This window comes from Podarcis raffonei, chromosome 4, assembly GCF_027172205.1.
Source record: "Podarcis raffonei isolate rPodRaf1 chromosome 4, rPodRaf1.pri, whole genome shotgun sequence".
NCBI classification, from domain to species: domain Eukaryota; kingdom Metazoa; phylum Chordata; class Lepidosauria; order Squamata; family Lacertidae; genus Podarcis; species Podarcis raffonei.
The window spans coordinates 73,887,113-73,907,874 of NC_070605.1; the positions used below are offsets into that span (position 1 = coordinate 73,887,113).

A 20,762-nucleotide genomic window follows, 5' to 3' on the forward strand; every position below is an offset into this window, starting at 1 on the left:
GTCCGAGTAGCCCTTAATAGTAGTTGAACAATGACAGTTTTGGGAAAAGTCCTTGCTACCTGATGAAATGACAAAAATGGGTTTAGGCTCAGTGTTTTACTTCTCTGCAGGATTTAATGGACAGTACAGTAGAGATAAAATTCTCAGTACATGGCCACATAGTCAGAATTGGTTTTGTTAATAAAATGCAGGTTTTGTTGCTAGTGTTGCAACACAGCAGCTCATGAAGTCTTTGATTTGACAGCGTAGAAGTGGGCTTTCTTTTGACTACATAGTATTTTGGTGTCTTCCTGTTGCTAAACAAAACAAATAGTGTCAGGAAATCACTGTAAGTGCCCCATTTTAACAAAGTAGTCCTATGAAGGCATTGTAAGCAATTAGCATACCAGCTGTAATTGAAATATTTTAAGGCTACCTTGAAGCAATTTTTCTGGAAGGTCCTTAGGTTGTAGCCTATATTCAATAGATTGGGGCTACAATTTCTACTACAACCAGTGGGGTCAAGTAAATGTTTTTAGAATTGGGATCCCAGTTAAAAACAGCTTATATATAAATACATGGTCACTAAGAACAAATCTGGGACGTGGGTGGCGCTGTGGTCTAAACTACAGAACCTAGGGCTTGCCGATCGGCGGTTTGAATCCCCGCGACGGGGTGAGCTCCTGTTGCTCGGTCCCTGCTCCTGCCCACCTAGCAGTTCAAAAGCACGTCAGAGTGCAAGTAGATAAATAGGTATCGCTCCAGTGGGAAGGTAAACGGCGTTTCTCTGTGCTGCTCTGGTTAGCCAGAAGCAGCTTCATCATGCTGGCCACATGATCCAGAAGCTGTCTGTGGACAAACGCCGGCTCCCTTGGCCTATAGAGCGAGATGAGCGCTGCAACTCCAGAATCGTCTACGACTGGACCTAAAGGTCAGGGGTACCTTTACCTTTTAAAAACAAATTTATGAATTAAACTGAATTATTTTCCAAATTAAATTATTTTATTATTTTATCTTGCCCAGGAATAGGATACATAGTTTTTTTAAAAAAAGAAATTACTAATCTGATGTCAGAGGTAGGTATGACTAAATGATTCTAGTATGACAAAGCACATCAATTAAAGTAGTCAATACAAATACATTATGTTAAAGTGAAATTATATGATTCTCATCATTGCCATTTAAAAGTCCAAACTCACTTGCTACTACCAATACAGTGGCTATTTATGTAATTTTTTGTGCTCTGCTGCTAGGAAATGGGCATGTTGTACTCTGGGCTTTAGCTAGGTTGTAGGGCCAGTCTCACTTCGCTGGGAAGAGGGCCAGATTTTGTATCCTGGCAGTAACAAGTGAGATGCTCCTCCATATTGCTAGAGCAACTGGTTGATGCTTCTTCAAGCCAAAATAACCAGGGCTACAACAACGTAATGTAGAGGTTTGGTAGAGGCTGAGATCAACTTTTAAAAAAGCAACAATTGCAGAAGGTCCTGCTCCCAGGTACCCCACATTATGTCTAGTTGCATCCTGTGGTAGACAAGAAATCAATTATGTAGAACCTTTAAAAAAATTTTTTTTTTACATAATCTCAATAACCTGACAAAAATAAATATAAAACAATATTCAAATAATTGGAGATTGTAGTCTATCTCTTGTATGCATAAGCATGAATTAAGAGTTCCAGATGGAGTCATACTGTGTGGGTGGCTCTCTGTTGTTGTCTCTTGCTGACATAGGTGATGAAATTGTACCAGACGGGCATAAATTTATCCAATTTGGTTTGACCATTAACCTGCTTCAGTTACATCAGCTGTTCTGCTGGTGGTTGTGTAGAACCTATTCTGACATATCAAAAATGACATATTTAGTAATTTTTCATCTCACATCTTTGGTTGTTTCCTAGGTTGTTGTTGGTTTTTTTTTTTTTTTTTTGCAACTAACTGAAAATAAATTGCATTGCTTTTCTTTTGCTGTTCGCTTTTGAAGGGCTGAAATGTTTGAGCTTGGCATCCTATGTGTACCACACAGGAACTTTGAGCCGGCAATTATTAGGTTTCAGTGGTGTGGACCAGTCCATTTTCTTCACTTCCTAAAACAAATGTGGAGGCTGCTTCACTTGTGATGTTTATGCAGCTCTGCTTTGAAAATATTGGATGGAATTCATCATAGCATCATAAGGAGTTTGTTCTGTCAGTGGAAGCATATCTGCATGCCCGGTTTTTAGTGATCTCCACTTTACTCCCCTTGTATACTGTTCTGGAGGTTGCCCCGACCCTTCAGATGGGATTTGGGGGGAGGCACCTTTCAATCCCATGAGTACAAGTAATTTCTTTTCAGTGAGAGCAACCAAAGGTTGCTAACTTGGTTGCAAAGTGTCTGTCCTCATTGCAGAGTCCCCAGTTGACTGAAGTGAAAAGCATTTGCAGAGTGCCAGCTGAATCGAGCTCTTGAGTAACAATAGTAGGTAGCACTTGGTGTCTATAGTATGCCAGGTGATGCCCACTACATTGAATTGACCTGCATTTGAATTCTCAGACAGGTTTATAGTCTAAGGCAGTGTTCTTCAGTCTTGAGTACCCAGGTGTTGGATCACAACTCCCATCATGCCTGACTATTGTCTAAGTTGGCTGGGCATGTAAAACTGAGCAACTTCTGTGGACCCAAGGTTGACCAACACAAGTCTAAGACTTTTAATGGGTTTTAATGCAGTGATAGTTCTCCATGTTGGAGTGATATGCCTGCTTTAGCTAAGAAACATGCTTCTCTTTGATGGTCTTTAATGACCTGGAAAATGGTTGGTAATACTTCAGGTAGGGTCTACCTGATTTGTCATACTTTGAGTAGACCTTTGCAAATCAATGGGATTGCATTAATCTATTGATTTCAATTGGTCTACTCTGAATATGACTTAGTAGGAAGCAACCTCTTGTAAATAGCTCCTAAAATCATGAGAGTAGAGACTGGCGTTTGCAGCTATGTTTTCAATACATACTGCAAATGGTTAGGTTTTTTAATTTTTTTTTATGGGGCAAGGCGAGTCAATGCTGATACAGCTGGGCTGTTTGCAGTAGATTTGGAGCAACCCAGGCCTGCTGCTGATACCGGACAGGAATCAACTGTTACGAAACACTGACATGCAGAAGGCCATGTGCTGCACTCTGTTCCCTTGGGATTCTGTTTACAAAATAAAGTCTGCTGATGCTATGGCTACAGCAACAAATAAACTGGCTCTGTTCTTTCATGCAGTCATACAGTTAAATTTCACTGGATGTTTTGAAATGTCCCTTACAAAGGACTTGCATCAGTTTTAATGTTTACTATGCTAAATTCAAGGAAAATCTCATGTTCTTCCTGAACTGGTTTCAGTGTGGATGCCTCACACCTTATCTTGTACTTTCCATTAAGCTCAGTCATGTGTCTTGGAATCCAGGAATCTGGTTTACAGCACATTGCAGTCAGTGTGACTGCGAATAATTCTGAGTATACAATTCTGGTTTCGTTTTTTGGGCCACAGTTGTAAAAAGACAGCCTATACCTAAACACAGCAGTGGAAAGGCCAAATTGAAAGTGACTTGAGCAGAAAAATCCTGTTGTCAGGGGTTCCCCTGCATAAATTGACATTGAATAGTTTGCTTCATTTCACAAGTTAGGAAATATGAGTGGCATTGCATAAGTCTTGGGTGCTGAACAATGAGATAAAAGTCCTTTAGTCACTTGACAAATTTTGGTAGAGAACTCAATCAGCATGACTGGAAATTCCCCCTGGAAACATAATTTGTGTAATCTGAAGAGCTATATTTAAAGTTGCAAGAGAAGCAGTTTTAATTGTTCAATGAGCCATTTTTAGCTTCAGATGAATCATGTAACTGTTCTAGACTAATATTTTGAGGTGTGGAGTTTTTCCAAAATATGGATCAGTTGGTCAGGATTAACTAAAATGATGTTTAATGTTTTTCCGATAGCAAGTGCTTCTGGGGTCAAGCTAAATGAAACAGAAGCTCCTGTCTCTCTTTAATTTATTTCTTAAGAACCGGGGTGGTGGTGAGAGAGCTGGCCTTCATATATAAATGACGAGTCCCCTCTGGTTTCTTTTCCATAACGTCTTCAGGTTTAAACTTAAATTATGAATATGTTTGTGTAGTCTACAATCTTGGACTCTGTTCTGCAGCTTTTTAGAGTTGCCTTTTAAGTAACAGAGAACTTAAGATAATTAACATCAGCATATAAAATGCAAGTAATGCTTATTGTCCCCACATAAGCAGTGTCTTTTAGTGTCTGCCAGTGATAAAAAAAAACTGCTGTGTTTTTTTTAGAGTGCTTGAATGCTGGAGGAGATGGTCACAAACAGAAATCATAAGTGAAATGAGAAAGGTCTAGTCTTAAGGATTTACTGTGTGTGTCATTGCTGAATTGAAATTGATCAGTCATTCAGTATCTACGTTGAAGAGCACCTGGGAATTGATATAAATGCCGTTTGGACCTATTTTTGTTTCGAATTATACTGCTTGAAGTAGGGCCAACTTTGCTGTTACAGCTTGCTATAGTGCAAAGATTTGAAATGGCAGCAGCCTTGATGGTAAAATTGCACTCACTCATCATGTGTTGGCGTCCTGGCCGGCTGTATGCCCTCTTGTCCCTCCTTCTCGAAGAGTAGCTCATATATCCCATTCAGGGCAGAGAAAATATAAATGTGAACACACTAAATGACTTCTTGGAAGTGGTAAACAGCTTTCCTTTAGCAACCCCTTTAAAAGAACAAGCAAATTTTCTCACAGGTGGCCAAGTCGCAGCATGGGTGCTGCAAGATACAAAGCAAGTAGATGCTTATGGGACACCTCGAGAGCAGATGGCAAGTCCTTGCTGGCTGTGGCAGGGAATCAGGCCCATATTTCTGCCTACCCAGCCAATGCTACTTGGCTCAGTTACTCTGAGGTGGGAGAGGGGGCACATATGTACTGCAGCTTGCTTGTAAGTGGCCCAGTCTCATTCCTTGCCTTGCTAAAATGATTAATGTTCTAGTTAAATGAGTAAGAACCTCTATGGCATGTGTTTCGCAAGCCACCTTTACTGGGTTTGAAGTACCTGAACGCTGGAGATCAACAAGCTGTAATAGATTGGGGAAAGCATAAAAATGATAATCAAACAAAACAATTTGCTTTTGTTCTTGTGTAGTGGTTTTTCTGGTACTTTGAGCCTGCCAGATAACCTTACGTCTTGGGTGGATTGCTTGTCACTAATGGGGAGCAGACCTCTGGTGTGTTTGGTGTCCATAGGAGCTATTAAAATACACTTCTTAATCTGTCTAGATGGGGAAAATATTAGCTAATATGAAAGGCAGTTATTACTATACCTGAATCATCCAGGTGTTCAGTACCTACGATTAAGATTAATTGGGGAGTGCATGTCAAGCAAGTCATGCAACATCTGCTCACATATTCCCAAATATACATGGAGTCCTATTGAAACTTTCTCTTGAGATGTGTGTAATCCTTTTTTATAAGGAGTGAGTAGTATTTCAGGCATGTTACTATTTAATGAAGGCAGATGCTGAAGCTAAGCAGGTTTGCATCTGGCCAGTGCCTGAATGAAAAATGTCCCATAACTTCCTGTGCTACACCTTGCTGGAATAAATGTAGGGTATAAATGAAAACAATGAAGTATGTGCCCTTTCAGAATCTTGGCTGTATATTGTACTGCATTGTACATCAAATGTGAAATATTGCTGTTCCTAAAATGGAGGGTGTATTATTTCTTTCCCTTGCCATCAAACAGTTGTATGCATCATGCTGAATGTTTCAGATGAGTAATATAGTTCTTCTGATTCTTCTAGATGCGAATGAGCTGAAAGAGTGCCTTTATGTACTTGTGAAGGAGCAGCAAGCTCTAGCCAAGAAAACAGCCACCACCACACTCTCTGCTCTGAAGCTGAAACAGAGGCTTGCTATCTTAGAGCGCTATTTTATTGCATTAAATAGGACTGTTCTTCAGGAGAATGTCAAGGTTAAGTGGAAGAGCAGCAATATTCCCCTGCCTGCAGTGGACAAGAAAAGGTAGTGTCTCAAAGAAATCTCTTCCCCTGCCTTTCCCCGTCACATACTGGTTACTATTTCACTACAGTTTTGGTTCCTCAGTGTGGGGAAATATCAGCTGCTTATAATCTTTTTTTTTGTATGGACAAGAATATTAATGCGTTATGCAGCTGTGAAACTAAATTGGTAGAGCGGCAGTTTCCTAGCCGTATACCAAAGATGTTAGTGCCCTGTTTGGATATTTTGGGGTAGTCAGGATTGATTTCTGGGTGTTAACATTTTGAAGAATATTTGTATAGACGCTTAGTTTAAGCAAGAAGTACATTATTCTCTAATCATCTTTTTGTTGGTTACAGTCCCAGACCTGTAGGCAAAGGTGTAGAAGGTCTTGCCCGGGTAGGATCCAGAGCTGCCCTTTCATTTGCCTTTGCATTCCTTCGGAGAGCTTGGAGATCAGGTATTGTTGGAAGACGCTGTATATCTTATTAGGCTGGTAAACATTTTACCATCTAACTGTTGTGTTGCATTTAGGTATTTTTCAGGGCTATCTGTCTGTCTATCTCTGTCTGTCTGTCATCTACTCAGAGTAATTTCCATTGTGTTGAATCAGATTTACCTCCAGTTAAGTTCATTCTCATTAGCAGACACTGAACGATGACTACTTGAGAAGTTGTGCACACTCATGGTTTGGGCAGTGGCGGAGCTTCATGCTCCGGCACCGGGGGGTGGAGAGCAGGCAGGGGAAGGGCTGGCGCGCTTTCTGGGGGCGGGGCGCCCCGCCTAGGGGGCAGCCGCAATGGCACCCTACTGGGATCACGCTGCCAGGGGTGGTGCACTCCCCATGCACTCCTCTTCCTCTACTAGTGGGTTTGGGGACATCTCTCAAGTTGCAGAATGAGTATAGGAACAGAGGAAGCGGACTTAAAATTGACCAGTGATCCATCTAGCTCAGTGTTGTTTAGCAGCAGCTTTCCAGGGTTTCAGCCCGGCCCACACATGCTGGCAATTGAACCTGGGACCTTATGCATGCGGAGTAGAAGCTCTACATTGAGCTACAGTTCGGCTTTGACAAGCACAAGCCTTGCATATGCAGAACTTGTTACTTTGGCTCCTTAGCCTTTTTTGCAAAGTGGTTTGTGGGTGATCTTCATTCTCTCAGCTTCTCGGAAAGAAGGCTTCTATTACTTCTATTTTATAGATGTAGGGTTATATCAATGATGTGGCAATTCAATTTATGGTTTGGATTTCCACTGTGTATGTTTAGATCAGTTGTGAGGGATTGCCATTAACCTGAATTGCATTGTACTATGAAACACCCTAACATGGCTAATGTTGTTAGGTGAGGATGCAGATCTCTGCAGTGAACTGCTACAAGAATCCCTTGATGCCCTACGAGCATTGCCAGAAGCATCCCTCTTTGATGAAGGAACCGTATCATCTGTATGGCTGGAAGTTGTGGAACGAGCAACCAAATTTCTAAGGTCTGTTGTAACTGGGTAAGTCTTTCTCTAAAGAGTGCTTGAACTTTTTTTTTTTAAGCCGCATTCAAGGTTTCATACTGAACAATAGTTCCTGTGTTCTTTTCTTGAAAACCTAGATAGAGTTGGTTAGTGCATCTGTCAGCCTAGAAAGCTCAGTTGGTTTGAGCATGATGCTGATAACTCCAAGGTTGCAGGTTCAATCCCTGTATGGGACTGGTGCATGCATTACCGGGGGTTGGACTAGATGATCCTCAGGGTCCCTTCCAACTCTACAATTCTATGATCTCTATGACCTATAAGGAAACTAGAGTTAAGCATTTGGGCATCACTTTTTTAATGTCTTGAAATGGCAATACGGTGAATATGAACTCTGGCTTATACTTCTTTCTTTTTTAAATGGTGTCCCTTGGCTTATTCATAGAATATATATATATATATATATATATATATATATATATATATATATATGTATGTATGCATGCATGCATGCAGGTCAGTGTGGAGTAATAGCCTTGCTGCATTTAAAGTTTGCATATAAAGAAATTAGTAATGGAGGAATGAATAAAAAACCTGCCTTACACCAAATCAGACCTTTAATCCATCTGATTCAGTATTGCCTACACTGACTGGCAGTGGCTGCCCCGGGTTTTGAAGAAGGGTATTTCCTTTTGGTTCCTGATGAATGCCAGGATTGAACCTGGGGCCTGCTGCATGTGCTCCGTGGCCCTTTCTCTAAACTGGGGAAGAATAAAATCAGCGAAGTCGCTTAATTGTGTTGTGAAAGGTGTCTTCTGTCAAAGCACGGAATGAAAACTGGTTTTTTACTTTCATATATTGGAATATTTGCCTTTTAAATTTTTCCACTTTTAAATTAGGGACATCCATGGAGCTCCAGGGACAAAAGGATCTGGAAACATTCCGTTGCAAGACCAGCACTTAGCACTTGCTATTCTACTAGAATTGGCTGTCCAGAGAGGCACACTAAGGTGAGTAATGCAAGTATTTCATCAGTTCAAAATCTGTTCATAAGTTACATCAACACTACAGTTTTGATTTCATCATTGTTAAAATTTGGTAGCAGTGGGGAGTTCTTCGTGAAATATGAGCAAGGTGAAAATGGTAGCAATGTGAGGTTTCTTCTACAACATTTCCAACTTTGGTCATTTCCCCCCCTCTCAGCCAAATGTTGTCTGCTGTCATGCTATTGCTCCAACTCTGGGACAGTGGTACCCGGGAAACGGATAATGAGCGATCAGCGCAGGGAACCAGTGCCCCCCTCCTTCCTTTGCTGCAAAGGTTTCAGAGCATCATTTGCAATAAAGAGATCAGCAATACCGAAGAAGAGCTTCAGGTATGTACCTTTATGATGAGTTCATTTAGCCTGTGAGTCTGCACGCCCAGAGCCGTGCAACGTGGAACAATTTTTAATTGATGTTAACATATTTATGTAGCTTTCATTTACGGGGATCGAACCTGCAGCCTTGGCGTTATTAGCACCGCACTCTAGCCAACTGAGCTATTCAGCTGACTTTTCATTGTTTTGCTTTAGATGCTGTCCTACCCGTTGAGTCCAAACGAAAACTTCTTAAGGTATCTAATATTGCCACAGGACAATGAGCTGGCCATTGATTTAAGGCAAACGGCAGTTGTGATTATGGCTCACTTAGACCGCCTGGCTACTCCCTGTATGCCTCCACAGTGCAGTTCTCCAACATCACATAAGGTAACCATCACATAAGGAGCCAATTGAAAAATTAGTTGAAGCACTGTAATTTCTAGAGATTCTAAGTTTAGACAGATGTTTGATAAAAGTTCTTAAATTATGAATTGCTTTCCAGGGCTCTTTGCAAGAAGTTATTGCGTGGGGTTTAATAGGATGGAAATATTATGCCAATGTGAGTGGTCCAATTCAGTGTGAAGGACTTGCCAATCTTGGAGTGATGCAAGTTGCTTGCGCAGAAAAGCGCTTCTTAATCTTATCTAGAAATGGACGTGTTTACACACAAGCATACAATAGTGATACACTGGTAGGTGACTTCTGATTACTTCCTAATTTATTTTTTTAAAAAATAACTTGTAGCTATTAATGTAATGTTCTTGTTGCAGGTATGATGGAGCTCATGATAGCAAAATCTGCTTTTTTCACTTTGCCTGGCAATGCAGTATTCATATCTGTTTTTAAAGAAACTCCATTGTTTCATTTCTGGTGTTAATGAATACTGCCCTGAACTGTTTCCTGGACACAGCTTACTGTATCATTTCTGCCTTTGTAATTGAGTATATGAAATGCCTTTTGCAAAGCTGATTTTGATCAGTGGATGTATTTTCTTCCTTCCTTCCAAGCTTGACATGATGTGGAAGAAATGTACATTATTACTAATACCATTATTATTACTATTATTTATTTATTACCTTCATGCATCTCCAGTCTCCCCATTTGTAAAAAAGCAGCTGTGGGAACTCCCAATAGGGGAGGGAAGGAGGTGTGACCTTCCCCTTCACTTTCCAGTTATGTAAACCCTCCTGCTGTTGCCAGTACTCTACGCTTAGCTATGGGAAGGATCAAAGATGCAATATTATACATACCCGTCTTCTCATTAGTGGTGAATAGCAGGTGTGAAATAAGGAAAGCAGTTTTTTTTTTAAACTGAACAAACAGTATTCCCCAGTGGTGCAGTCCTGATCCAGTTTGAGGCTTGGGTTCATGGATTTCCTATGTAGTTTGGATCTTAAGGTTTCTAAATATAATAGTTTCTCAGAACATTCAGCTATTGAAACTTCTCGCCTTATTAATTTAATTGAAACCCATTTTCTAAAAAAACAAAACACCAAAAAAGATATGACCTATAACTTCTTTGTATAAAGTTTCTTAATGCTCGTCTGTTTGCTTCCATTTTTCTGTAAGTCATAACATGTATGCATGTTTTGTTGTTGTTGAACTTCATAGGGACCTCAGCTGGTGCAGACTCTTGCTTCTAGAAACATTGTCAAGATTGCTGCACATTCAGACGGCCACCACTACCTTGCCCTGGCAGCAAGTGGTGAAGTTTTCTCTTGGGGTTGTGGAGATGGCGGGCGACTCGGCCATGGAGACACTGTGTAAGTATCCTAGAATAATGGTGACTTATATGCATAATGAAATAAAATAGAGTAGGATATTTGTTCTGCTTCTGCTGTGAATAGGGTGGCGTTCCTTTTAAAACTTCATTTTACTTGGCCCCCCCTCCTCTCGTCACCCCTTTCCCCGTGTCTTTTCTGTATTGAGCATGCTAAATTGCAGCTGTCTCTATCTTTTGTGGTTCTGATGCATATTGATCTACAGTAGACTCACCAGGAAGCCTTCATTCTGAATGGTTCAATAATCCAGTAGCTATCAAATTTCTATTTTCTTTGTTAGAGAAGAGGTAACAGTCTGGAAGACAGCTAGCCAGACAGAGAGTGAGTGAATGTGTGTTTGTGTGTGTATGACTAAGTGATTTTGATGGCTCAGTTGATATTTCAGCTTGATAGTTCTGCATTCATGGGTTGTTCTGATACCACCTTTGGCATCCTTCCTTCCTTCCTTCCTTCCTTCCTTCCTTCCTTAATATATGTTAATTATATTTCTATTCTGCCTTTTCTCCATGAAGCTCAAAGCAGTGTACATGGGGTCCCCCACCCATTTATTTTCATATCAGCTCTGTGAGGTATTTTAGGCTGAGACTGAGTGACTGGCTCAAGATTGAGTAGGAATTTGAATTTGGTCTCCTCATTCTAAAACTTGCTCCCTTCTCTGCACACTGTTTAATCTCAGGAGTCTTCAGTCAATTGTGTTTTTCTGTTACATCCAAACCATAAAATGATGCTTCCTGGGTTTGGAACAAGCTAGAATCCTTGCCTGTTCTGAACCCAGGTACTATAGTTTCTTGGTTCAGACATAAAGGGAAACTATGTTTAACTGAAATCTTCTGGAGCTAAACGTCGCGTGCTAAGGAAGGAAAAGAGACTCCCTATGCAAGCATGAGACTTCTTTATGTCTTAGCTTCTAAAGCCAAAATAGGGTCATTGGCCCATTTGTCTGGGCATCTCAGTGGCCTGGTTCAGACGTCACTGTAAATTGGGTTGATTTTTCTGTACCTGGCACTTGTGTACATAGTATATATTGCCTTCTTACAATAATGACTTTCAATTCTTTCCTGGTTCCCCCCCTCCTTCCCCACAGACCTTTAGAAGAACCGAAGATGATTTCTGCTTTGTCTGGGAAGCAAGCTGGAAAGCATGTTGTACACATTGCCTGTGGAAGTACCTATAGTGCTGCCATCACTGCTGAAGGAGAGTTGTACACATGGGGGCGAGGAAACTATGGCAGACTAGGTCATGGTATGTGCTCTTCTTTCTTTAAATTGTTTAAGTTGTGAAGTCGCAAGGTTTAAACCTTTCTTGGTATATAACTAGCACAGAAGCATCTAATTTTTATTTTGTTCCAAAGGCTCCAGTGAAGACCAAACGATCCCAATGTTGGTTACTGGGCTGAAAGGACTGAAAGTCATTGATGTCTCTTGTGGGAGTGGCGATGCTCAGACTCTGGCTGTGACTGAAAATGGTTAGTGGAACAACCAATAGCATCATTAGCCTTGCCAGCTTTTAGTTACACGTGGGATATTTGGGAAGCCATGGGTCTCTTTCCTGTTTCCATTTGGATTTGTGTGCTAGCTTGAACTGTGTGCCCAACTGTTAATAAAATTGTTAGCCAAATATGCACAATGGGTGCCAGATTAATTATCTCTATTCTCAGAATATTGTGAAGCCAGGTGTGCAGTATTAATTTCTAGCTGTCTATCTGGGTAGATTATTTCTGTTTTTTATTCCCCCCCCCCCGGTATGTTTATTTTGTTACGGCTCATGGTCTAAAGATACAAAGCTGTTGTTATGTCTAATGCAACCTACTTTTCCAGGTCAGGTGTGGTCTTGGGGCGACGGAGATTATGGGAAGCTGGGAAGAGGCGGCAGCGATGGTTGCAAAACTCCAAAACTGATAGAAAAACTTCAAGATTTGGACGTTGTCAAAGTTCGCTGCGGGAGCCAGTTTTCCGTTGCACTTACGAAAGACGGGCAGGTCTACTCTTGGGGAAAGGGTGACAATCAGAGGCTTGGGCATGGAACAGAGGAACACGTTCGATATCCCAAACTGCTTGAAGGTTTGCAAGGTATGTGAAGAGGCAACTACCAGCCGTGTTAACTAGAATATTGTAATTTTGAGAAAATGATGAGGTTAGCACCCATTCCGTGCAAATTGGGGGGGAACATATTTTTAATATTTGAACCTTGGTCTCCCAGATCCTAGTCCTGCGCTTGAAGCACTACACCACATTGTCTTGTGGGCTTCTTGCTGGCATTTGATTGGCTTCTGTGAGAACAGAATCCTGGACTAGGTAGGCTTTTGACCTGATTGAGAAGGGCTGCCCTTATGTTAACTTAATTTTTTAAAAAGGGAGACACTTGGAAATTTTGGTTATTGGTGCAACAAACACCACCATCCCTTGCTGATTTCTTGTTTTGTAGACATTGCTAAAGAGAGAGCTCTCCTCTTCTATCCAGGCTTTCAGATGCGGCTGCAACACTGATCTTTCTCATTATCTGTATGTGTGTTTCCTCCCCCACCCCCCAGGAAAAAAAGTAATAGATGTAGCAGCTGGATCCACCCACTGTTTAGCACTCACAGAAGACAGTGAAGTATATAGCTGGGGAAGCAATGATCAGTGCCAGCATTTTGATACCCTGAGGATCACTAAACCTGAGCCGACTGCTCTTCCTGGACTAGATTCTAAGCACATTGTTGGCATCGCTTGTGGGCCAGCCCAGGTAGGCTTCAATTTTACTGTTTTTTATATATCTTTAGATATATAAAATAAAATATAAAACTATAAAAATATCTTTAGATATTCCTGTTAGAGTGGGAATCCTTGATTATGGAAGTCCCTTTTGTGATGCAGTTTCTCTTCTCAGTTACTATTTGCCTTTAATTCTAGCCCCCCGCCCCCGAGTCTTAAGTTTAACATTGCTGCATATCTTTTTGTATTTCCTTCTAGAGCTTTGCTTGGTCATCTTGTTCTGAATGGTCTATCGGTTTACGAGTGCCTTTTGTGGTAGATGTTTGCCCAATGACGTTCGAACAACTGGATCTCTTACTGAGACAAGTGACGGAAGGAATGGATGGCACTTCGGACTGGCCCCCTCCACAAGAGAAAGAATGTATGGCTGTGGCTACTCTGAATCTTCTGAGACTTCAGGTATCTTAATGGTTGCTGAACTAAGACTGAAATTACAAAATCTGAAACAATTGTGTGGATCACGTTGACTTTTAAAAATGCAATGGCCATTGTATTTTGTGTTGACTGTTGATTCATTTATTAGGAAAAAACAACAACCCCTGTAATTTGTCAAATACTTTGCAGTGCTAATCAGTTCAGAAAGAGTTGGTTGTTACTCCAGTTTTCCTTTCTGCAAACTGCAGTTTAATTAGCAGCGAGTTTATGTTCAGCCAGGGAATTTATTATTGAGCTGGGATTGGAAGCTGAATCTAGATCTGCATAGCTCAAGGATAACACTACATTTGCTTTAGCATGCCTTACTGGACAGTTTGGAGATATTTTGCTTTTGTTTGCTAAGTAACTTTTACAGACGAAGGAAATATATATTTGGTGCTGCCAAACTGTGGTGCTTCAGCAAGTGTATGAAACTTGGAAATAGAAAATGCTTCAGAATACTATTTCGTTCCTCCCTGAATGGGTTTCAGCTTTATCACTGATAAAGAAGCCTCTCTGTGTTTTGTCTTTCAGCTTCATGCTGCAATCAGCCACCAAGTGGACCCAGAATGTCTTGGTTTGGGATTGGGCAGTGTCTTACTCAACAGCTTGAAGCAGACAGTAGTGACTTTAGCAAGTAATGCAGGTGTGCTCAACACCGTTCAGACAGCTGCCCAAGCAGTGTTGCAAAGTGGGTGGTCTGTGTTGCTGCCAACAGCCGAGGAACGAGCGAGGGCTCTTTCGGCACTTCTGCCCAGTGCAGGTATGTTTTGTGCATGGTCATGTGGGTGGGGAAGGAAGATGTTGCCTAAGCCGTTTTGTGCTCCCTCATATTCACGTGTATGTGTGTGCTGGCGTTCTAGTCAAGTAAGAGTTCTGTCAATGTTTAGTTTCAGGGAATGAAACAAATGTAAGTCCAGGCCGTAGATTCATGATTGATCTTCTGGTTGGAAGCTTAATGGCTGATGGGGGTCTTGAGTCTGCACTGAATGCTGCGATCACTGCAGAAATCCAGGTATGTTTACTTTGTACAACTTGTACATTCTGATGAAATGGAAAAGATTACTTTTGGAAACCAGTTAGTTTCAAACAAGCCCCTGTTCTTTGTTTAACAGTTGTAATATAAAAGAGTGGAGTGAATATTTATTTTGTTTTGAAAGGATTAGAAAAGACTGCGTAAGTAGGTGGGCATTTCATGTAGTAGATTAGAAAGCTGGCTGTGTCATTCCAGATCAACCTTTATTTTCTATTGATTGAAAATATCCAGAGGTAACTGTATCACTTGTAACTTTTGGTTTAAGAGGCTTTCTATGTAGTCTGACCCTGCCTAGAATTTGGTGCCTCAAGCCCTCAAAAGTTTAGACGTGCATGAGGGTAATAGCCATGTAATAGCTGCATATTACACATAGCAAAGCCTCTTCTGTAGCTGCTTTGAAATCTGTGAAAACATCACTGGCATTTTTGTGTCTTGTGAAGAGGGAAATGGCATCTCAGCTCTATCCTGCTGCTTTCTTCCTGAATAGAAGAACTTGGTCATGACTAATAATAATAATAATAATAATAACAAAAACATCAGTAATTCTGAAAATCTTAACTTCTTATGGCCTGGATAGTTGATGTTGCCCTATAGTGGAAGGCTGTTTTCCATTTTCACACCTCTTGTTGATATTGAGAAATGTGTGGCTTATAAAACCATAGCCATCATTCTTCAGATGAAGAAATTAATGCAGCTATCTTTTTGGACAAGTTTTTTTTAATTAAATATTTTATTTAGGATTTTCTTGTTTTACAGAAGTGTAATGCCTCGTATTTCCCCCCCCCCCCATGTAACATTTTTACAAATCCGTTTCATTTGTTGAGGCATTAGGGGGAGAAGGAAAAAAAAAGGAAAAAGAAAGGGGGTGGAGGGAGGGAAGATGGATGGGGGTGGGGTCAGGTGGTGGTGTTTCTATTATGCTTAATGTATGTAGAGTTTGGTGTCAGCGTTGTTTGTGTTGTTCACTTGTGTTCCTTTGGTGGTGAGAGAGTTTGGGGTTGGCCTAGGGTGTGATTGTTTGTTTGTGATTGGCTGTGGTGATCTTTGTTTTCGTGTGTGAGTGGGGTGGGTGGGTGTTTTGGATCAGGTTAGCCATATTGATTTGTATGCTGTTGGTGGATTATTGTCATTGTCTTGTTGGGCTGTGTATGTGATAAAGGGGAGCCATACCGGGGTGAAGGTGTCTTCTTCTGTTTGTCCCCGTGTCAGTTTCAGTTTATTAGTTAATTTTTCTAGTAGGGCTGTTTCCCATACTATTTGGTACCATTGATCCATGCTTACTCCTGACAGGTCTCTCCAGTGTCTGGTTATGGTGTTTCTGGCTGCTGAAAGTAGGTGGGTTATGAGTTCTTTGTGGTGTAAATGGGCGTTGTTGTCTTGGAAGATGTTTAGTAGGGCCAATTCTGGGGTGATATCTAATACTTGTTTAGTTATTTTACATATTTCTCGTATGGCTGTTGCCCAGAATAGTTGGATTTTGGGACACTCCCACCACATGTGGAGGTATGTGCCTGTGGAGGTGCACCCTCTCCAGCATTTTGGTGAGGTTCCTGGGCGTATTAGCGCTAGTTTCCTTGGTGTTAGGTACCACCTGTAGGTGAGTTTCAGTGTGAGTTCTTTTCTTTTCGTTGATATGGATTTAAAGGGAGGTTTAGACCACATTCTGGTCCATTGAGTGGGGTTAATCTCATAGCCTATGTCATTCTCCCATTGTTTTTTTATTGCGTCTAGGGGGGTTGTGGGATTTTGGAGTAGTATTTTGTATATTGCGGATACCGTCCCTTTACTGTTTCCCTTTGTTGTTAGGAGGAGGTTTTCGAAGGTTGTCAGGGGCCTAGTTGCTGCTAATTTTACTGTTGGGTTGTTTAAGAGGGCATGTAGTTGGTGTTGTGTTAACCAGGGCATTTGGGTGTCTTCTAGTTTGTCTTGTATTTCTTGTGTTGACAAAGGTTTGTTATTTTTATAAAAGTCTATTAGGCGATATAAGCCTTTGGTTTGCCAGGTTTTTATCTGGAGCTTTTGTGCTGCATGGTGGAATAATGGGTGGTACGCCAGGGGGATTAGTGGGGATGGGGTTGGGGATAGTTTGCCTATTTGTGTTTTCCATGCTTTGAGCATGGTCTGTGTGTACCTGTTGAGTGTTGTGGGAATTTTCTTTAGTTTGTTTGGGAGGAGTGGGTATGCTGCGGTGCAGGTATTTTCAATTGTGTCCCTCTCTAGGTGTACCCATTGTTTTGTCTCATCTTTGAGTATATATGGGATTATATGTCGTATTTGGTTGGCAATGTAATATGCTTCTATGTTGGGGATTCCCCATCCTTCTCCTGAGGTGGGAAGGTGCAGGCATTTGGGGCTTATTCTTGGTTTTTTATGTGAGAAGATAAAAGAGTGTAGTTTTCTCTGCCAACTGCGGAGTTGGGTTGGGGGGATCCAGATTGGGAGGGTTTGGAATAGGTAGGTTAGTTTTGGGAGTGTGATCATTTTGATCATGGCTATTTTGTCTGAGAGAGTGAAATTCATGTTATTCCATCTCTTTAGGTCTTTGTTAATTTGTCGCCACAGGGGCTTGTAGTTGTGGAGGTGCAATTTATTGAGGTTTCTGGTTATTTGTACCCCTAGGTATCTGAACTTGGTGTGGCAAAGTTTTATTTTGGTGACCTTCGTGAGTTCTTTTTGGGTGTGAGGAGGGGTGTTGAAGCACATAGCTTCTGACTTTGTGAAATTTACCTGTAGGCCCGACACCATTGCAAATGTGTTGAGTTCTCTGATTAGGGAGGTTGCTGTGCTTATGGGGTCTGGTGTTGTGACCATTAGGTCATCTGCAAAGAGCCCTAATTTATAGGTTCTGCCTTTTATTTCCACTCCCTTGATGTCTGTGGCTGCTCGGATGCGGATTGCTAAGGGTTCCAGAGCCAGGACAAATAAGAAGGGAGACAGTGGGCATCCTTGTTTCGTGCCTCTTTGGATAGCTATAGTATTAGAATCCATATTATTAGTTCTGCATCTTGCTGAGGCTTGGGAGTATATTTGTTTGAGGATTTGTAGGAAGTTGGGGCCAAATTTCATGTTAGTTAGTACTGCTAATATGTATTTCCACTCTAAGCAATCAAAGGCTTTGATTGTCAATGGGAGTTTGGTTGCCTTGCTGTGTTCGATCAGGTTCAGTAGTTTCCTGATGGGGTCTGTTATATTGCGGCCAGGGACAAAGCCAGTCTGGTCTGGGGCTATTAACTTGTGTAGGAAGATTTTTAGGCGGTGGGCCAAGATTGATGTGAATATCTTGTAGTCTTGGTTTATTAATGAGATTGGGTGGTATGATTCTACTTTGAGGCTGTCTTTTAGTGGTTTTGGGATGGAGACTATTTTGGAGTGGGTCCAGGTTTTGGGGATGGGACCCCCTTTTATGATGTCGTTGAATAGGCAGGTCATGTAAGGCATCAAGGGTTCTTTGAATTTCCTATAGAATTCTGCTGTGAAGCCGTCTGGGCCTGGGGCTTTGTGTGGTTTCAGATTTTTGAGGACCACATCTATTTCCTCTGGGGTGATAGGGCTGTCCATGAATTCCTGTTCCTCATCAGTTAGGGTAGGCATGGTCAGTCCTGCTAGAAATTTTTTGATTTCCCTCTCTGGTGGGTTATGGGAGGTGTATAGGTTGGAGTAGAATTCTGCAAATTCTGAGATTATTTCTTTGGGGGAGAATGTTATGTTGCCGTCTTTTTTGGTGATGCTGTGTATTCTTGTTTTGAGTGCTTTTTTCCTACATCTATTTGCTAGTAATCTGGAATTTTTCCCTCCATATTCATAGAAACGTTGTTTAGAGTATAGAATGTTGATCATTGTTTTGTTGATTTCTAAGGAGTCTAGTTCTCTCCTTTTTTGTTCTATAAGTTTGAGGAGTTTTTTAGATCTTGTTTGTTTGTAGCGTGATGAGAGGACTGTGATGTCTTGTTCTATTTTGCTAATTTTTGAGGTGGTTTGTTTTTTAAGGAATGTTTTCTCTTTTATGGAAGCTCCTCTGGTGACCGCTTTCATTGCGTCCCATAGGAGGGGGGTTGTTATATTGTCTACATCGTTTTCCTCGAAGTAGTTTTGGAGGGTTTTTGTGAGACTCTCTCTAATTTGTTTGTTTGTAGATAGGATGGGACTGAAGGACCATGATGGGGTGGTTTGTGTTCCTTCTCCTATTTTAACGATGACTTCTACTGGGGCGTGATCTGTGATTTTAATGTTACCTATGTTTGTTGATTCCACTGAGGGGATCAGACCCTGTGTGAGTAGAATGCTGTCCAGTCTGGACACTGTATCGTGGCGTCCCGATTGGAATGTATGGCTGATGTCTCCCGGGTTTTGCTCACCCCAAATGTCGTAGAGACCCCTGTTTTTTAGCAATTTTAGTAATTTGTAAGAGTTCCTAGTTGTTGGGGGTTTCCTTCGGAGGAAGGTTGCCCATGGGGTTGTAGGGTGGATATCTTTCAGGGATATACCTTTCATATTTAGATTGAGGTCCCCTCCTAGGATTGCTTCCCCTTCAGAGAAGGAGAGGAATTTGTTTAGTGTCTTCTGGAAGAATTCTAATTGTTTTGCGTTTGGGGCATATATGGAGCCGATTGTCGGTTAGATTTTGCCATCTAGTGTCCCTTTAGCGAAAATGAATCTGCCTTTTTTGTCCTTGAGGACTGTTGTGGCAGTGAAGTTCAGGTCTCTATTAAGTATTATGGCTACACCACGTGCTTTCCCTGAGCCTCGTGCGACCCACTGTTGACTGAAGCGGGGGTCGCTCAGGAGTTTGCTGCCTTTGGGTGGGTTGTGTATTTCTTGTAGGAAGGTGATGTGTGGTTTCATGGTGTTTATATATGAGGTGATGCGCTTTCTTTTGATGGGGTTTCCCAGCCCCCTCACATTTAATGTAATTGCTTTTAGGTTAGCCATCTTGCTTATCTATTATGTGGGGCGATTCCCTGCCAACCCGTTCGGGTTGTCTTGTGTCTCTCTCTTCGTGTTGTTTAAAGAACCAGTGGGGTCGCGTTGACCTAGGGTGTGGTGGGTGGGGGGCTAGTGGGATTAGAGTCAGATTTGGGTTAAAGAGTAGGGGGTAAGTTGTGGAGAGTTTCCTATATGTAGTCATATAGGTGTTTGTTTGGGGTATTTTGGGCCATCTGGCATTTAGCCGGTTGGTCCTAGGTCTCAGCTGGTGTGGAGGGCCGTGTTCAAGGGCAGGCCATCCCCCCTGTTGTTTGCGATGGGGGGTGATCAGCGAGACAGTGTGAAGTGACTTTGTAACGTCGCTGTCAAGTATAAGGTTCATAAGCAATGTTGCCAATGTTTTGAGCAACATTGTTGGTGTGTTGGGGTGGGGATGTGGGTGCTGGTACGCTCTGGTGCCACCATAGTGCTGGTTGGGTATCAGATTTTAGCCTGATTGTGGGTTGTGTTATTAAGGTTGGAGTTGTTTTTCCTTAGTATGGAGTATGGGGATGTTGAAGGTGTGGGTGATGGGGAGTGTGGTTGAGGTCGTCTGGACTGGTGTTGGGGTGAGGATTTCTGTGGGGGTGCGGGGCTGGGGGGGATGTTGATGGTGTTAACTAAATCTATGTTTTGGGGGGGAGAGAGGGGGAAAGGGGGGGGGGATCACCAGTCCTTCAGTTTGTGGTTTTTTCCTGGTTGCTTCATTCAGCTGGGGTTGTTGCTGTTGTTGTTGTAGGGTTGTCCATCTGCGATGAATTGGTTTGGTTAATCTTGGTCTGGTTTCTTGTGTCGTATGGCCGGCGGGACGATTCTGAGCGTGATGCTTGTCTGTATTGGTTTGCATTGTTGTGCCGTTTCTGTTGTTTCCTTTTCTTCTGTACCGTCGTCCAGTTGTTTGCTGTTGTTTCCTCGTGGTTGGGGCTGTCACTTGGTGGGTTTGTCGGTTGCCATTCTGGTGGGAGGTCGAGTTCAAGGTTCTTTAGTAGTTGCA

The 20,762-nt window shown here is 41.8% G+C and overlaps 1 protein-coding gene across 1 annotated transcript in view; it reads left to right on the top strand.

Annotated features, from left to right (window-relative positions):
* The window catches only part of HERC2 (HECT and RLD domain containing E3 ubiquitin protein ligase 2), a 104,801-nt gene that overhangs the window by 10,227 nt on the left and 73,812 nt on the right, over positions 1-20,762 (top strand). The window contains exons 5-19 of the mRNA XM_053384108.1: positions 5,807-6,026; positions 6,362-6,462; positions 7,345-7,501; positions 8,362-8,472; positions 8,666-8,837; positions 9,036-9,209; positions 9,325-9,513; positions 10,434-10,585; positions 11,688-11,845; positions 11,955-12,068; positions 12,421-12,672; positions 13,134-13,327; positions 13,555-13,755; positions 14,305-14,533; positions 14,661-14,785. Coding sequence (XP_053240083.1) covers positions 5,807-6,026; positions 6,362-6,462; positions 7,345-7,501; positions 8,362-8,472; positions 8,666-8,837; positions 9,036-9,209; positions 9,325-9,513; positions 10,434-10,585; positions 11,688-11,845; positions 11,955-12,068; positions 12,421-12,672; positions 13,134-13,327; positions 13,555-13,755; positions 14,305-14,533; positions 14,661-14,785 — 2,549 coding nt within the window. The remainder of the gene's footprint in view (positions 1-5,806; positions 6,027-6,361; positions 6,463-7,344; positions 7,502-8,361; positions 8,473-8,665; positions 8,838-9,035; positions 9,210-9,324; positions 9,514-10,433; positions 10,586-11,687; positions 11,846-11,954; positions 12,069-12,420; positions 12,673-13,133; positions 13,328-13,554; positions 13,756-14,304; positions 14,534-14,660; positions 14,786-20,762) is intronic.